This window comes from Corvus cornix, chromosome 3 (assembly GCF_000738735.6).
Source record: "Corvus cornix cornix isolate S_Up_H32 chromosome 3, ASM73873v5, whole genome shotgun sequence".
Taxonomy (NCBI): domain Eukaryota; kingdom Metazoa; phylum Chordata; class Aves; order Passeriformes; family Corvidae; genus Corvus; species Corvus cornix.
The window spans coordinates 20,650,322-20,668,399 of NC_047056.1; the positions used below are offsets into that span (position 1 = coordinate 20,650,322).

Consider the following 18,078-nt stretch of genomic DNA (forward strand, 5'->3'; position numbering starts at 1 on the left):
TTCTTGCAATTGAATGTCAATAAGACCAAAGCAATTTTGGTTGATTCATAGCACCAGCTTAAGCATATTCACTTGCACAGATTACATTTGACAGATAGTTACCTTCAGCTGAACTCTGTGGTTAGAAGCCTTGGTATATTCTTGACAGTGAGCTTAAAGCTGATGCCTTATGTTTATTTCATATCCTGTTTTTGCCTTCCTAATACTGCATGTGTATGTCTACATTTAAATAAATTCACAGCTGAAGTACTAGTCACTCCACTTGTTATCTCTGGACAGAATGTTGTGATGAGTCAATTTCAGTATTTAAAAAATACTGAAATTGGTGGTTTTTTCCCATTTAGGCAGTTTTAATTTCAAAAGCTGTCTAATCAAGGATTTTTTTTATCAGGAACTTCTGGAAAAGTGTCTGTCAAAGTCTAACAAGAAGAGGATAAGAAAAAAAGGTAGAGGATATAAGCAAAGATGAAAAAGTATTATTCTTCTTGGAATGTTTTTCTGGCATTCTATCAGTTTTCTGGCCTGCAGGGAAATATAGTCAGCACAGGTGTTCTTGCCCTATTATGTTAGTGAAAGTTAAAATCCTCTGGATTCTGGAACAAGATTGTGCACAGTGTCATCAAATACTGATATGTGTTAGCATCCCCTATAAATTTTGTAAAGAAAAGCATCTTTCCTTGTCATTTCTCATAACAGTTCTAAAATAGTGTAGGTTAAAATAGTTTCAATCCTTGATTCAGTTAGTTGATCCTGTTTATGGGTGAACTTACATACATTGCAACTTCATTTGGAACATACTGAAGAACCAAACTTTTGAATTATTTCGAACCATTTCCCTCCATGGGTTCCTAGTCAGCTTAAAGCAGCATCCTGATTTTGAAGAAAAAAATCAGTGATTTAACACCAAGTACCTTGTACATATGCTGTTTCCACTCACTCACAAGTTCAGTTTCTGTTCTTAAAGGCAAAGGTGATTTTCCTGTAAAGCTTAAGGAGGTCCTGAAAGGCAGATTTTTTTACTTCCTTCTCTCAGTGAAGAATAGGACTGCAGCATCCTTGAATTTTGATATGAATGAACCAGAAGTAAAATACTTTAATTAAGAGGCTTGTAGTTGCATATTTCGGCTAGACTGATGTGTTCTGGTGAGAGGACAGAGTTGACTCTGCAGTTTTGGCAAGAGTTACGTAATGAATCTCAGCCTAGAATGATGTTGGCATGTCGTCTTCTAAAAATGACAGAATGGTTGAAAGTAAAGGAATATCCCCTAACCATGGATGGTAACTTAAGCACCTTCTTTTTGGAAATCATCATAATAAATTCCCTGGCCATGTTGTTACTTGTGTTAGTAGTGGCAATGAAAAGCCTCAAACCCTCTTTGTTTTCTTCCCGTAAAATGCCGTTTGTCCTGAGAACCAAAGAAGTGTGAAAAGCATCACGTTGAAACCTCCACAGTAGCCAGGGTTGCACCTTGCCTCTACCATCTTCTATTCTTTTCCTTCAGACTTGCAGCTAAGTTGCTTCAAAGACTTGAAATACAGAGGGGTGAATTTGGGTTTGGTTGGGGGCACGGAGTTCCTACAGGTTAAAAACTATGGTTTTTGCCATGTGATGGTAGTATAGGATTTGAATATGGAAACAGGAATTTAGAAATGTGAACCAATCATTTAATAATAGCAGATAAAATTGATTTTATTATGTGTGTAGCTTTTGCATTTGCTGTAAGATTTTGGGCATACAAACTAAAAACAGCGCTGAAGATTTGAAATTGTGACAAGGTTGTAGCTGGAACAGCACCAGCCTCACTGGCAAACTCATCAGGCAGTTCTGTTGCTGGTACAGAAGGTGCCATTTGTCTGTCAAGTGTTATGCAGATAGATTATCTGAGCTGGCTTGTCCTCTTGGATATTATTCTTTAGTTTCCACAGCCCTCCCTCCCACAACCCCCCTGTCCCTATTAACGTGGTTATTAGCGTCTTTTTTGGTCTGTTTGAGAACAAGTTCATAGACAAATTCCTTCTGACATATCCTTGTTCTCATATGTTTGCTACATAAATTCATTATCTCTTGCCAAGCTTTAGATCTGCCAAGTTCCCTCTGTTTTGTCTCAATTTTCATTCCAGAGAAAAAAAAGTAAAATGCAAAGTGCAAAACACTAAAAATGAACTCTTTTTATTTTAAAGGTTGTAAGCTTTGTCTCTGAGAGAGGGAAAAACAAACAAAAACAAGACCACAGGAGACTTTGATGTATGTAAGACATCTGCCCAAACATCTCTAGCAATAATGTCATCACAGCAATAGTTCTTATTCTTGAATTACTTGTTCAGCTAAGGTTTTAAATTTGGGTTAGGCTGCATTTGCTACTTTGTAAGGAGAGCTAAGCAATATGGGACTGTAGGAGCAGGCTCTGTGCTAGTGCTGGTGAGTCATGTGTGGAATATGGAGTAGAAGGTGGTTGAGTGTGATGTGGAATCCTGACTCATCTGCAGAGGTTAAACTGTGGGAACCTCTTTACTTTCTGAAGCAGTCATAAGGTGGCTGATAGATTATCTGAAGGGTTGGGAGAAGTAGAGGAGTTTTGGGGTCTTGTGGTTATAGAATCATAGAATATCCTGAGTTGGAAGAGACCCACACAGATGATAGAAGTCCTACTCCTGGCCCTGCAGAGCACCAGCCCCAGGAGTGCCTGAGAGCATTATCCAAATGCTTCTTGAACTCTGCCAGGCTTGGGCTGTGACCGCTTCCGTGGGGATCCTGTTCCAGAGCCCAACCACTCTCTGGATGTGAACCTTTTCCCAGTGTCTGGCCTAAATCTCCCTTGACACAGCTTCGTGTCATTCTCTTGGGTCCTGTCACTGATCACCAGGGAGAAGAGATCAGTGCCTGCCCCTCTCCTTCCTAGGTTAAACTATTTTGTTCCCCGTTTGTATTAACGTTTGAGAAAAAAGTACTTGGGGGCAAGAATCTGCTGCCACCTGTATTCACTACATTTATCACATTGTTTAGGTTTTTTGTTGCTGTTGGTTTGTTGTTTATTTTTTTCTTTTTGTTTGTTTGGTTTTTTTAAAGCTAAATGTAAATATAGTAGATAAAAAAGAGGTAATAATAATTAGTAGAATAATGCAAAATGAGAATAAGGCAAAAATGGGGGCTAGGTAAGGAGCCTTTAAAATGAATGTTTAAGGTGTGTAAATTCTGCAATTTATTCAGTGAGGAAAGGTGTTGAATTGTGGCAGAAAGTTGTCTGCTATTTCTGATTCATCAATTTAGGGACACGTAGACACTCAGATTTAAAAAAAATATGTAAAATGCTGCATTGTGGTTTTTGGTGCCTAGCTCTGCTTAAATGACAGCTGAAAGTAAGCTTGGATTCATGCTAGTGGTTTCATCCTGGTTTTTCTCCCCAAATTATTTTGCTGACGTCCATATCACTGACCTTTCCTCTTTACAGAAAATCATTTATGAAATATTAAAGCTGTGTGGAAGCCTTTGTAATTGCAGCTTCAGCAAGATTTGCAATTATGCAAGAAAATACTGAAATACATACCTTTGTGCATCTCATCTCTTTGATATGCAAAAGCCCTTTACTCTTGCTTTTATTAACTGTTATGCTTCTGTTTCTCACCTGCTTTTGCAGAGGAAATATCTGAACCCGCATATCCCCCAGTGGTAGAATATGCTGTATATCTTTATATGAGGAGGCAAAAAGAGCATATTTAGACAGGTTGAAGGTGAAAATGATTTTTATGCTCAAGTTTCTGATTAGACCATTATAGCAGCATCACTAATTCCCCTCCTTCCATCTATTGTCTTCTTTCCTCTGTTGTCATCAGAGACCACTGTTGATTTGTTGACTCTATTAAGGTATTCAAGGAAGCCACAGGCCTGTCATTTTGGTCATAACCTTAATCTGTTTTCTCACCTTGGGAGAAAATGTGTTAATACACTGTCTGTTTCTATAGAATGAACTCATTGAGAAAGTTCCTGATGCAACAAATCTGCAATACATTTAGAAAGTAAAAAGGTTTTCTGAATCTTGGTTATTTTAACAGATAGCAAGCTATGTTTAGGTGACAATTTTTATAAGTACCATACCAAATTAAGTGACAGTAAGTAATTTTAACAGTACGTTGTGTAGTAATTTTTGAGCTGGATGAGTTGCAGCTCCTCCTGATTTCTAATAATCTCTGATTCCTTGTTATTTCTGAATGATTAAGCAGATCATTTATGCTAACTTCTGCTTTAATTTACATCTCTGTGAAGACTGTGTAACTTTATTGATTCTGGAGTTGCTTTCGTTTTTAAGACAAGTAAAGGGAGGGGCCATTTCTGCTGGCTTGCTGATTTGGAAAATAAATTGAACTTTTTTTTTTTTTTTGCCTTACAGGTAAATTGTATAGCTGCCTAATTGCTTCTCATAAAACACGTTAAAACTCTTCATATTGTGTATCACCTTTATAATGATTATTCTAATTCTGCGTAACCACTTGTTGTGCAAATAGGGCTTATTTTAAGGAAAATGAAAACAGACTTGTTTGAGTTCTTTTACAGTTTATTTTTTGTTCTCTTATTTGGGGGACAATTTGCTTTTCTTTCTTGTATTTGGGAAACTGACGTGTTTTAGTTTGTATAAATTTTTAAAATTTAACTTGCATTTGCAAGCTAGCTAAACTTGCATTTTTAATGTAAAAATTAGCTTCTTTTTTTTTTTTCTTCTTTTAATTTTAGTACGCAGCTATCTGATTTTTGGAATAATCTTGCTCACTGTCAGGTATATTTCATAGATCCCTGAGCTGCTCCTCTTTCATCTTATTTGAAAACAGTAGTGTCCGTTACATGTACTGGACTGTAACCATTTCCTAGTATTGGAAGGTGCATTTTTGGTCTGTGTTTTATATGTGTCGGTCAGTCCTGCCCCTGCCTTCTGAGACTGTGTGATGGTCTGAATAGCTGTAAGAGCTGAAGTTGCAGTTGAAGTGCTTGCCATCACTAAGTTGGCTGGAAAATTAAGTAGGTTGGTATCATTTGGCTTAAATGACTGGAAAATATTTTTTTTCCTTTCGTTTTTGGTGCCAGAGTTCTCTATGTTGTGGAACTCCTCATTTATGGCTTAAAAATCTGGGAAGAAATCCTTCTGGTTTATTAATCTGTCTTGCCAGACACTGGGATCTACTTATTAGAACAATAGATGATGGAAGGAAATGTTAAGATTAAATTGTATTTTATGGTTACTAGAAGCTGTGATGAATAAGAGTAAAAAGAATGTATATCCAACCGGTGGATGAGATTAATGTTGTCTTGAAATAACTCCCTTTAACTTATCTGTAATATTAATAAATCTTACCCATGCCAATAAATATTGGAATAGGAAAGACAACATACAGGAAAAGGTTGTACTAACTGAAAAAAAAAGTATCTCTGAAGCATATAATAATTACAAATTAAAATATTTGGGGATGAGACTACTGCATTTGTTGGTTGTGTGTCATTTAGTACAGTGAAGCTTTGGTCCCTGGTTAGTGATCTTTAGCTCTGCTGTGATACATTTAGGGATTCTTAAGGATTTTTTTTTTAATGGAACATAAAGGATTCTTTTCTGTGTCTCTCCTTCCTATCTTATTTATTAGAAATCATTTTCCATGAGGTATATGGGTGGTATTAATATTAGGATTGACTTCTAATGGAAAAATCTTACTAATGCAAAAAGATCGTAGTGTTCACTGAAGAAAGGTTCAGTTAAACTCATTTATTTTGGCTGAAATGGTGCAATTCAATTCCACATGGAAGAGACTAAAATTGTCTCAGTTGCCTTTATATATATGTAAGAGGACATTTTGATGACAGGATAATTAATGTGTGTGAAGAAAAAGCGTATGTTGCTTAAGTGGGCCAGATATCACACATGTACATTACAAGGGAATAAATGTGAGTGTTATTATGTGACAGCCAAAACTTTGTAGATTGAGATCTCAGAACTCCCCCAAACTGGCTTTGGCTTCTAAAGGGTCATTGTAGTTCAAAAAAGTGGAGTCTATATAACTGTGTCTTGTACTTGATAGCAAAATCTCTTCTGCCCCTGTGTTAATGATGAGGAATATTAGGCTATTTGGTTTTTTTTTTAAAAAGCGTATTGTTAATTTTTATTGTATTACTACTGATTTTTACAATACCTATTATACTCTTTACTTTTAACAGTTATACTATTCATTTATTTATACATTGTTATACCAGTAGGCGTTAAAACTGTAGATATCAGTACAACACACGGCTTATAAAAAAAACCAGAAAGAAAAAAAACATGGTATTCTTCAGTCAAGGAGCTTCTGCTTTTTGCCGTAGTGCCTTAGCCAGTGCAACTGCTCTGAAGTGGAATATTTGGTTGTGATGTTTCTTTTTTGCCACACAGATTACTGCAATATAGTGGAAGTTAGCAGTTCTGTTAGCACTTAGTACATGAAAATAGTGGCTTTTGTTTACATGGCAGTTCTATCTGATCCAAACCGAGTGGCAAAATTCATGTTAAATTTCATTGTTGTGTTTTCAGGAGTAGAATCTGAAGAGCACAGATCTTTAGGTGAGAAAATAAAGTTATAGTATGTTTCCTGTACCTATATCATTTTATTAACAGTAACATGGACGCAATCCTGTGCCATGTTCTCTGGAATGACCCTGCTTGAGCAGGGAGGTTGGACCATGTGATCCACTGTGGTCCCTCCCAATCTGTGATTTTGTGATTCTGCAGTACCCTGACCTATAGAGCAAGAAAGGTTTCTTAGGCAGGAAGGGGTTTTATTTGGTATTGTGGTCTCTGATGCTAGAGAACTGTAAGCTTAATTTGGGATGCACCAAAGGAACTTGCCTCTCAGCTCTTTGGTCCAGCACCTCTCATCTTGAAATTCTTTTGGATCATACCAAGAGTGCAATTAGAGGAAAGAGTATTGCTATCTTTCACCACGTCAGTTCACCATCAAATGGATTTTCCATTGCTTGGAATTGGTGTTAGGTTCTATGTTGGCAGAGGCTGATGTAGTTTCAGAGCAAATGTATCTTAGTAACTAATCCTTGCTACCTCCTTGAGAGGTGATTTGCTGTATCTGACAGATGGGCAAGCAGAGGAGCGTGAGATGGTTTCAGGGCTGGGATTAGAGTGCTGATGTCCCAGGCTTCTGGTTCTATGCTCTCCACAACAAAGCCAACCTTTCCTACCCATCTCCTGCTACTCTCTTGTGGCAAATTCCTATTGAATGTTATTAATAAGGACAACAGGAGAATAATCCTGTTGTCCTAGTCAGGAGGGAAACTGTTCTTTTAGTTCTGTGCTATTGTATGGAATTTAATGCTAACAGTCAGGAGACCTTAACTAACTACATCAAACAGCCCATCCGGTGCCAGCCTTTCTTCTTATTTAGCTTAGTCTGAACTGAAACCAAACTTTGAGACTTCCTCTCCTCCCACAGTGGAGAGCCACTGGGATTTTTTATACCACACATGGTTTCCCTCCTACATTTTCCTCCCATGTCAGATATTCATACCCCTTTTAATAACCAGCAGGGGGATCATTACATTGAGCTACTGCCAAATGCATAATGACTGCTGCCTTTGCCTTACACAGTCACTGCACTACTGATATCCAATTCAGCATTGTAAAGTGCTTAGGGCTACCTTGAGGATGTGCTATATTAAACCCAACTATTCTAAATCCTATTTAATACAAAGAGATTGGTGGTGGGGGAGGGGGGAGGGAGATTTAAAATTGTTGTTAGTCACCTATTTTCAACAAGTAAAAATACCTGGTCACTTAGGGCCCAATTCTGTCCCTTTTAAGTCATAAATAGACCCCCTGATATTTGTATGGGGTGCATGGAGGTGAGCACTCTGCTTGCCACAGGGGGAGGCAGAATTGGGTCCTATAGAGCTGTGCCTGAGACAGTAAGTTTGCAAGCAGCTGATGGGGGTGAACGTGCCCATTTCTGAATTCCCCCTACAAATGTTTTACAGTGGAAACAAGAAAGCGGAAACATGCTTCATATCTGACTGAAAATAAAGGTACTCTTAAACTTGTAAAAGGCAACATTTTTATTTGAATGATATGACAGAGCTGCCACAGGAGTGTTACCTGCTATAAAGAAAGCTTAAGAATTATTACCTTTATTAGACCAGTGACACTGAGCTTTAGCCATACATTTCTAACTTCTGTCCCTCTACAGAGACAATTTTCTTTTCTTAAATAAACTGTCATGCTAGTGTTAATATATTGTTGGCTCCCTCATACTCTGAGAATACTGCTGATATAAAACATGTATATGTTAGATTGGTAATAGTATCTTTAGTGTAGCTGACTAGAACAAATGTGTTTCCCTCATGGCTGTGCTAATGTGATAAAGGAAAATTGGCTGTTCATCAGCTTTTGGCTGGGTAAAGACAGTAGAGATGGAACCACATTCTTTTTTATGCATTAATACCACTGAGAACTTTTCACTAGTTATATTTCATGTGCAGGCATGTTGTGCAAAGATGTTGTAAAACATGAGATAATGCTACAAATAACAAAGTAGAAAAGCCTGTATCTTTTATGATGATAACAGTCAAACACCAAATGACAGTAACAGGCTGTAAAAAATGTGATGCAGAAAAAAAATGCAGTGTAACCACAATATATACATATACTTAGGCTCTTGCAAATAGGGCATCAGATGTTTAGAGGGCTTTGAATTAAAATTAAATAAAAAACTGTTGTATTTAGGTCATTGATGTGTCAACACAAAAGATAATTTAAAATGGAGAGATGTATTTTGAGCAGTGAAACTCATATGCAATAACTTTTTGAACAAATCTCAAGGCTTAGTAATTATGGTAATAGCCTTCAAATTTCCATCAGTGGAAGGGCAATAAATATTCCTGTCTAAATTTGGGAAATATTGACTGAATCTGGAAATGGCAATAAAGCTCAGCATGCATGTGTATGTTTGAAAGTACAGTTTAAGGAGGAAAAATTCATTTGTACAATTTTGTGTGAAGCCAAAAAAAAAAAAAAAAGCCAAACAAACCCCTCCATCTTATTTCATGTTTTCTTTCTTAAAATGCTGATAGACTCATGTTGCCCAAGGCACTGATGCTGATCATCTGAGCTCAGATTTATAGATAATTGTGTCCGTTTATCTTGGTCTGAAATTTGAAAGACTTTATTGTTAGAGTAGTATTGTCTGTGCTTATATTGTGGTTTTCAAGCTGGTATTTTGTTAACTGGTAAAAAAGTTCTCTTTCCTTTTTTTGCAACAAATTATTCTGGTTTGTAAACCTTCTATGTCCTCACATAGGTATTGTTCTTATGGAAGCAATAATTCCAGGTTTATTTTGTTTTGATTCGCGTGACTATCAAGGTGGGCTAAAGTGCTCTGTTTTTATTGGCCTTGATAGACATGATTCACCAGGCATCCATACCTGCAAAATTTAAAAAATGCTCTGTAAATTGGCAGCAACAAAATGGTGTTTCAAAATTTGAAAGCTATCAAGTTCTCATGTGAAAAAAGCTTTATGCAAGCTAAACATTGCTAAAACCCAAGTAATTTTTTTTTTTTTGGTAAATAAATCACTTTCTGAAATAAAAGTTTTAGATAAGTCCAACTTAGTTTCTTTAATTAACTTCATTAATGGGATGACTGTAGCAATGACTATAGCCACAATACTTCTGGTTTTCATTTGTGAGGGCCTGGAATTTTTAAATGAGAGTATTGAATTTCCTAAAATGTAAGGCTGAAAGATGCTCCCATATTATTAAACTTTTCCTAATTTTAGGTAACCTAAATCTAAAGATTTCTAATGCAAAAACCCCCCCAACTTTATAAAAGCTAAGCATCTTGTGACTTTGTGGAGCTGGGAGAATGCCATAAAGTATTTCTATGAACGTTAGCTCAGATTTAAAATGAACTGGCAGGGAAGGGAGCACTTGCAGGAAACAGTACCCTGGGGTGCTGGCTGAGTGCATATTCCTAGCCAAGGGTTCCCTTGATGTAAGGGAATTACCCAGTGGGTGTACAGCAGATGTAGGCACTTTCTATACTGTTCCCTTCAGCCCTTGTAGAAAGAAGCATGCTAGGGTTAGGGAGGCATTTTGGGGGGTTTTAGAGGCCTGTGTTTGGTTATCCTGAGCATGGTGTACAGCCCCTTGAGGCCTGTTTGAAGTGATGTATGAGAAGAGCTGTGACAGCTGTAACACGTGCCCATGGCCCGAAGTGGTGATGGAGCTCTAAACCAGCCTTGTACCTTGTGAAACACACCCACCCTTCTTTTCTGCTCTTCCCCTCCAACTCCACCAGATCCCTGTACTGTAGTTCCTTCTTTGATTTAACTCGTGTAGAAATTTTATACTCTCTGCATCTGGGTGATGATCTAGTAATGAAAAAGAGGTAACTGCTTTCAGTAGGCACCAAAAATAGAGACAGCAAATAGCCTGAGGTAATGTTATCAGTTAATCAGTGATAGACAAAAAAAAGTAGAGAAATAAAAGTGATTGCATGATAAAGCATGTGTTTCCCCCTTTACATTGATTCTATAGGTGCATCACAGCCGAATTAGTTTCTTCTTGAATGGCTGGGAAGATGATAACACACCTTTTGATTCAAGGACTCTTATGGGAACAGTTGCAGATACTGATGCTGATGGTATTCTGCAAATTGGACAAAGCTTCACAGGTAAATCTTGTAGTACTTTAGTGGAACGCACTGGATAGTCAAAATAAAATATTCATGATGTGGTTAAAAGAAGAGTGTGGGTAATTTAAAGTTATCTATATGCTGAGAAGTAATACCTTACTGCAGAAGAAAATTCTTATTGTACAATTAGCTTTCTCAAAAGACTGTCTGAAGATAGAATAAATTATGATCATCTACCAAACATCTATGTGTTCCTGCATCTAGGTAAGTTTTCCTGCATTCGCTAAAACATGTATGTAAAGTGACTTATTCCGCTAATTTCTGATCATAGTTTCTCTGAGTAAATGTAGGGAACTGTTTCAGAATGGAATTGTGTGTGGCCACTAGACTACACTCCTCTTTCTGCAGTCAGGAGCAGAGCTGAAGGTTTCTGGCTGTCTATGTTCTTCAGTTCTATCAATAATCATGTAAACCATGTCAGAATGAGAATATTTTAGCCTCTAGTAATGGCTGAGAGTTTCTCTTCATCTGCATCTAGAGTTTTATATGGACTATATCATGACATGATCATTGAAGAACAGTGGGGGATGTTTTATTGCTTTTCGCTAATTCTTGGCTTTGCAGGTGTAAGAACACTGACTATTGCTCTTCAGGAACATGCACAATTTGAAGTTAACTCCTAAATATATGTCACATAAACAGTTTTATTGTGCCTTTGGGCAAGAAAGTATTCTGTGCTCCATTTCTTAAAGCTTGTATTTGGAAATGTATTTTGTTGTGGTTTTGATTTTGAATACTGGATAGCTAATAATCACGTAAAAGAAAGGAATATTTTAAAATGCTTTTTATCTTTATTGTATAAATTGATAGGTACAGTTGTACCTACTGTATCTCTTCTCTAATTAGAGGTGGCACATGGACTGGCTCATTACTTCTGTCTAATGAGCCGATGCCTGTGCCACCTCTCTAATCAGAAAAGAGATAGGTACAAAATGTTCTTATAAAGTTATTATAAATCATTCTTTTTTATCAAAAAAATTAAGTCACTGCCCTCTATAGTTTTGTCCAGGTCCAAGCTGGTTTCATTCAGGAGGGGTAATTGTGCAGGAGAGATTTCTGAGTGCTGAATTAAAGGTGCTCTCAAGCAATGCAAAGCTGCCTTCTGCTCAATAGATTATTTATAGTGTATTTTCTTAGGTTTAGAGCAATTTGTTGGAAGAATGCAAGATTTCCGATTTTACCCAGTGGCACTTACAAACAGGTAAAGAACTTTTATTTTTGTAACAAAATAAGAGTGTGGCGAGAACAAAGTGTAGATAACAATATGCTTATTTCCCAAAATATAGTGCTTTTCAGATGTTGCCTTTAGATAATTTCTTATGACGATGTAGTTTCCTGATCCTCATTTCAAAGATTAACTTTAATATAAAAAATCTTGAGTTAAAATAAATACAACAAATTAATATGTTTTGCTTTTGAACTGTTGCTTAAGTAGGCTTGATGTGTGTAGTGGTGTATGTATACACATGTAGTGAAACTGTAATAAATATGTGCTCTCCTTGTTATGGTTGTCCTTGCTACAACCTGACTTAGTATATATTCTGCAGAGAGTAGATCCAGTTGCTAGATTTCAATGCTTAGAAACTGTCTAGGTGTTATCTACTCATCATAATTCTGACATAATAGTGTGTGCTGATAAGCTTAGTCCTGGTGGATAAGACTTGCTAAGCTTCCTCCAAGCTCCGTGTAAACTGTAGGGCAAGGGAGCACAGCAGACTAGTCCAGTTTTGACCACTTAAATACCAGTGATGTAGATGAGGAGGACAGGCACTCCAACTGATTAGCACGCTGCCTTTGTTGCTGGAAGCTTGGCTCCATGTGTTTAGCTGTTGCTTTCCTCTGGTTTCCCTTCCCCACAGTATCCATGTCAGGTATTCTTGGTGTACCCCTGCCCCGAGGTGCCACTGTCCCTTGCTCTCTAGATGAGATTGTCACCATAAGGCACCAATGACTTTGCTACCTCAGCCCACAGAGCCCTGGGTAATTGCTTTGACTTCCTCTGTTCCCGAGGCCAAACTACTGTTGCCACTGCAATTTCTGTTGCCCTCCAGCCTCCCTTCCTAGCACATTACAAAGAAATGTTACCTTTGTTATCCAGCTCATGCTGGATTAATCCAGTCAATTCAGGCTGGCCAGAAGTAGTCAGGTCCTATTTGTCTGCATGGTGCTTCTGGGGAGGCTGCACACAATGACACTCGGGACTGCAGACCTTCAGGCTACTTAATGATAGTCTTTCAATAAGATGTAGAGCAGTTTCCTCGGAGCTCAGCTGTCTGCAGGACATTATGATGAACTGAGCTCCTGTGAATTGGAAGTATTAATGTGAATCTGAATTCCAAGTTTTATGAAAATCATGTTGGTTGTATTTCTCAGAGCAATGCTTGTCAAATCTTTTGAACTACAGTTTAGGTCAGTGAAATGAATAAAGCTTAACAATTGAAAATGAAGGTATTTTACAGACTGTTTTGACCTACTGATGTCTTTGTAGATTTGGTTTTATATCGACAAATAACTTGGTCCAAAATGTTTGTCTGGGATAAACTGGGAAGGAAAGTCTTGCCTGCATGCCAATCAATGAGGCTCTGGCTGTGTAAAAGATCCTGACTCTGGGTTCTGTGGAAGTTGTAGTGGCAGCTAGCAAGTATTTATTTGCTTAATAAGCACACAAAATTATGTTCTTACTGATAAAGTAGGAAAGTGGGAAAAGTAATAAGATTTAAATATAAAAATTCAGTATCTTCTAGACTCACAGAATCCTTCCTTTACACCAGAGGTGAGCAGATAAAGAACTATCCATGTCATTCATATCTGCTTGCTTGCCTGCCTACATACCTTTGTATCTATTTCAGTTGCTGATGTCAGAGGGAACTGAAGTATCTCAATGATTTGGCATGACTAGGTTGATTGCAGTTAAAAAAGTGGGCATTTTTATTAAAATTAGTTAAAAGTGAAAATATTTCTATCCAGGTTTTCTAAGGTACAATACAGTATTGTTCAAGCTGGTCTTTTCGGAGGATTTGAGTGCAAAAATTGAACTTTACTGTAGTTATAGGCAGTATATTGATACTATGGTGTGTTTAAGAACAGGATCCAGACTGCTGATTGGAGTCAGACATGATGTTGCAATAAAATGTTAAGAGTTTTTCTCCTTGCATCAATGGCTGGATTCATCCTATCTAACTTTAGACACCCCACCAAAGAACTCATTTCCCTCAGTGCCCTGTGTCTGAAGAACTCCATGTGTGTGGAGCAATGAAAGAAGCTCCTGAGAGGTTCTTCACAGATATTTTCTGAAGGTGCCTGCTGCTCTACCGCTGGTAATGTAGAGACCCTGAGGGGGGCTTTGTTCCTGGTTAATTGCCCCATTTTTATGAGCTTAACTCAGGAGTTTAGGGCTTCTACTATAATCTAAACTGAATTTTGTTTAATCTATGAGCCTAGATGCACAAAGTAACATTTGTTCTTTTTGTCATGTATGCAATTATTATTTGTGCTGTGACAGAGACATTTTGGAAGTATTCTCTGGAAAATTCCCTCATCTTCATACCCAGTCTGAATGCCGCTGTCCTGGAAGTCATCCCCGGGTACACCCTTTGATACAGAGGTACTGCATCCCTAATGGTGCAGATGATACAACTAATGACAGGGTGCTGAGGCTGGATGCAGAAGCCCATCCTCTCTACTACATCAATGATAATGACATTGGGACCACCTGGATTTCATCTGTGTTTGCTAATACTGCAAGCCTGGATCGTGGTGTTTCAATCACAATAGATTTACAAAATGGACAGTATCAGGTAATGAGAAGATGACGTTTGCCATTTATTAAATCAAAACTAAGAAAAGATTTTTGTAAACATTGCATTGCAATTTTGAAGAAATTCAAACCTTATGCTTTAAAATGTTATCCTTAGAGGACCAGGAAGAAAGTTTCCTTTATTGGCATATAACAGTGCAGAAGGCAACGGGATGCATTATGGTTTGTGGCATTCTCTTTCAATGTGCCTGTTGTAACGAGCAGTGATCTGGAATAGGTATACAAGAGTAGATATCCTGTGTGAAGGCACCAATACTTAGAAACTGATAGTTGTCTTTAAACTCCACTTTTGTAAATTTCAACTTTAATTTTAATTTCTTTTAAAACTCGAGGTGCTTGTTTTGTACATGCTGGTAGAAAACTGACTGCAGACAAATGAAATTTAATGTATCGAAAGCACACTGACGTATTAGAGGGTGCTTCTGTTTGTAGGTGTTCCGGAGGTGGCCAATTAGCCTCCCAAGGAATACGGAAGGCAATACATTGCCTATCCTGCAATGATAGGCAGGCATGGTTACTGAAGAGGCTGTATTGCATCTAGCACTCCACTAGGCTGTTGAAGAGTGTCAGGATGTCTTGGAAGGAGGGACATACCAGTAGTGGAGCTGCATTCACAACAGGGAATTCACCAAATTTCTGTGTATTCTTGCTGGCCTTTTTTTTTTTTATATTAATGGTGAGAAGGGAAAGAATATGATGACAGGCTTTGGCTACATATGTAAAAATTAATCCTTTAGTTAAAAATTATTTTAAATGTATGTGAAATTCTTGGCTTTTGCTTATTTAATACACACATTTCTGCTTAAGTAGTATGCTGAGGGAAATGCTCTTTGAAACGCTCTTTGAAACAGCACAGGTATTTGATGAGATTCTGAGCTAGAAATATGGAGAATTCAAAAAAAAAATTACCTGTTATCAGACAAACAACTCGTCAAATGTTTGGCAGCACAAAGTTACAACTTTCATTTTTACCTAAATAATGTTGCTGTAACAAATTGTGGACCTGACTGTGTAGTGCATTTTCAAATGGTCTTCGAGATAAAGTGAAGTTCTGATGCAACAGGTCGGTAGTTGTGTGATAGTGTCTGAGAGATCAAAGAGCTTGTTCAACAAAAAAGGTTCTTCTCGGCTTTAGTTGGGAATATGTGGGGTGAAATATGGCTGCTTCTGTCTGGGAGTGGTAAAGCAGACTGTATAGTTACATAAAAAAGAAGTTGATATTCTCCTTGTTTTACGACTTAACCATTAATATCACTCCATAAATTTGTTATCTTCTTGTAGGTATTCTATATTATACTGCAGTTCTTTAGCCCACACCCTGAAGCAGTAAGAATTGAAAGAAAAAAAAGAGATGATCTAAAATGGGAAGACTGGCAGTATTTTGCTAGAAATTGCAGTATTTTTGGAATGGAGGACAATGGATCTTTGGAAAAACCAGACTCTGTCAACTGTCTTCAGATGCATAGGTATGAGTGGGTATTATCTGCATAATACAGATACTTTGAACAGGTAACATCCTGACACAATTCATTTCTATGTCCCAATGAGATAGAATCTTTTAATTTGGTACACTCATTTTTTATGGACTGCTGAGTATATAAAAGATCCTAAACATGACCTTTTGACTCAAGCTTGCCAAAAAGTCTTCTGTCATTTTTATCAGATTTTACTCATTTATGAGTGTGACACAATTGATTCCTCTGTTGTTTTTGAGGTAGAGTTTTGAAATTTTACGTGTTAGTGTTTTGATGGCTATTGTCAGTAGAATTACAGAACATTGAGAGGATGAGTGGAGGAAGGTGCTGATACAACATTGTTTCAAACTGCCTAGTGAATGTGAAAGTCTGCCTTCTGATCTCTGGGAGTGCAACTTGTTCTGAAGCTTAGGAAAGAGGCCAAACTGAAGTACAAAAGCCAGTTGTTCAACCCTGCTAGTGTTCATTCAAGACATGTAAGAAATGGGTTGAAAATGGTATCTTGAAGCTTTCTCATCTTTCTAAGCAAGAACCAATATAAAACTGTGGAAGAGGGGCAAGAAGGATTAGTGCCTTTTAGAAGTATGTTGCAAGCCCATTTACTCTCAATTAATCATATGAAAATTTAAAGCTTTATAATATAAACATTTCATAAATCTAGTGTATAACATGTATAATAGTTACTATGTTATCATTTTAAACACACATGCATGTATGTACACACACATATATATAGAATTGAATCTATACCACTACATCTATTCAAATACATTCTCTCTTGCCTGAGTTCAGATGCCGGTCAGTATTAGGCTTGTTTAGTACTTGGCTGGAAATCAGTGAGAAAGTACATTACCAGGTGCTGTAGGCATTTAGCTTTTTTGGGGTTTTTTTCCCCTTTTGCTACCTTTCTAAGACTTCTCAAGTGTCAGCAGCTTTGTCTGTTCTCCAGGAATTCAGAATTCTGAGGAGAGGAGCATATGGTCATTTGAGTTACACTACTTTTCAGCAAAGGACTCTGAGCTTTATTGCTGATACATGGACCAGAGGGTAGAGGAGAAGGGAAATATCTTAAGACAAATGTTTTTGGATAAAATAACCCAAGTGGGGTGTAATACCACTTTCACCCCAAAAATATGTATTTGTATAATTTTTAAAAAGAACTGAGGAGTGAAGTAAGAACTGTTTCCATGAATGTTTTCTAAGCAGCACAGTTTCTCACCATCAGTTAGAATGTAAATGATGATAGGAAGTGATACAAATGAGTTATTTTTGGGTACAGCTGATGTTTGGAAAGCTTTAAATGATAAGACATATTGGTGAAAATTCTGTGTGCTCAAAGAGGAGTTACTGTGGAAACAATGCTCCAAATTTATGTCAGCAGTGTAACAGAGTTCCCTGGAGGATTTTATTGTAAAACAAAACTTGTTTCTCTCTCTTTCTCTCATACCCACAAACTTGTAACTGCCAAGACATGTCCAGATTGTCTGTCCAGGATTTAGACACCAGTGCCCTTGTGTTCTGGTGGCCTGTCCAGGATTCCCTGGGTTTACATGGAAGGCAAATGACCTTGGCTTTGAAATCCTTACCGTAACTTGATGGTTCTTGTTTTGGTGACCAGATGCTAGTACTGAATGGACTCTTTTTTGTGTCCTTTAGGAAATGAAAGTGATTAAGGTTTTTGTTTCTCCATCCTGTACCACCTATGTAAGTTAGGAGTTGCTCACTGTCTTTTATCCCCCTGTCAGAGGCTTGAATCTTTGCTTAGTCTGAATATTGGCTGACCCTTATTTTAGAATCTCCTTTGTTTTCCTGGTTTCCTGAGAGACTGCATGTAGATGCTCTAAAATCTTGATGACCTGCTTATCTAGTTGCCATCAGCCTTACAGTGTTTCTGCTGTTCCTTCTGATGCTTCCATACCAACATGGTGTTGTTTATCTCCCATTTGTACCTGTCTAAACATTTCCGTTGCAGTTCTATACATCATGGAAGAAAAATACTGTATTTAAATTTCTGTGGAGGGGAAGAGAAGACATAATCATCCAGAGAAACTTACAGATATGTTCCACTGAGATTTT

The 18,078-nt window shown here is 37.5% G+C and overlaps 1 protein-coding gene across 1 annotated transcript in view; it reads left to right on the top strand.

Annotated features, from left to right (window-relative positions):
• Window positions 1–18,078, top strand: part of USH2A (usherin) — a 387,802-nt gene that overhangs the window by 20,838 nt on the left and 348,886 nt on the right. Inside the window, 4 exon segments of the mRNA XM_039569529.1 lie at window positions 10,554–10,689; window positions 11,848–11,911; window positions 14,213–14,507; window positions 15,809–15,993. Coding sequence (XP_039425463.1) covers window positions 10,554–10,689; window positions 11,848–11,911; window positions 14,213–14,507; window positions 15,809–15,993 — 680 coding nt within the window.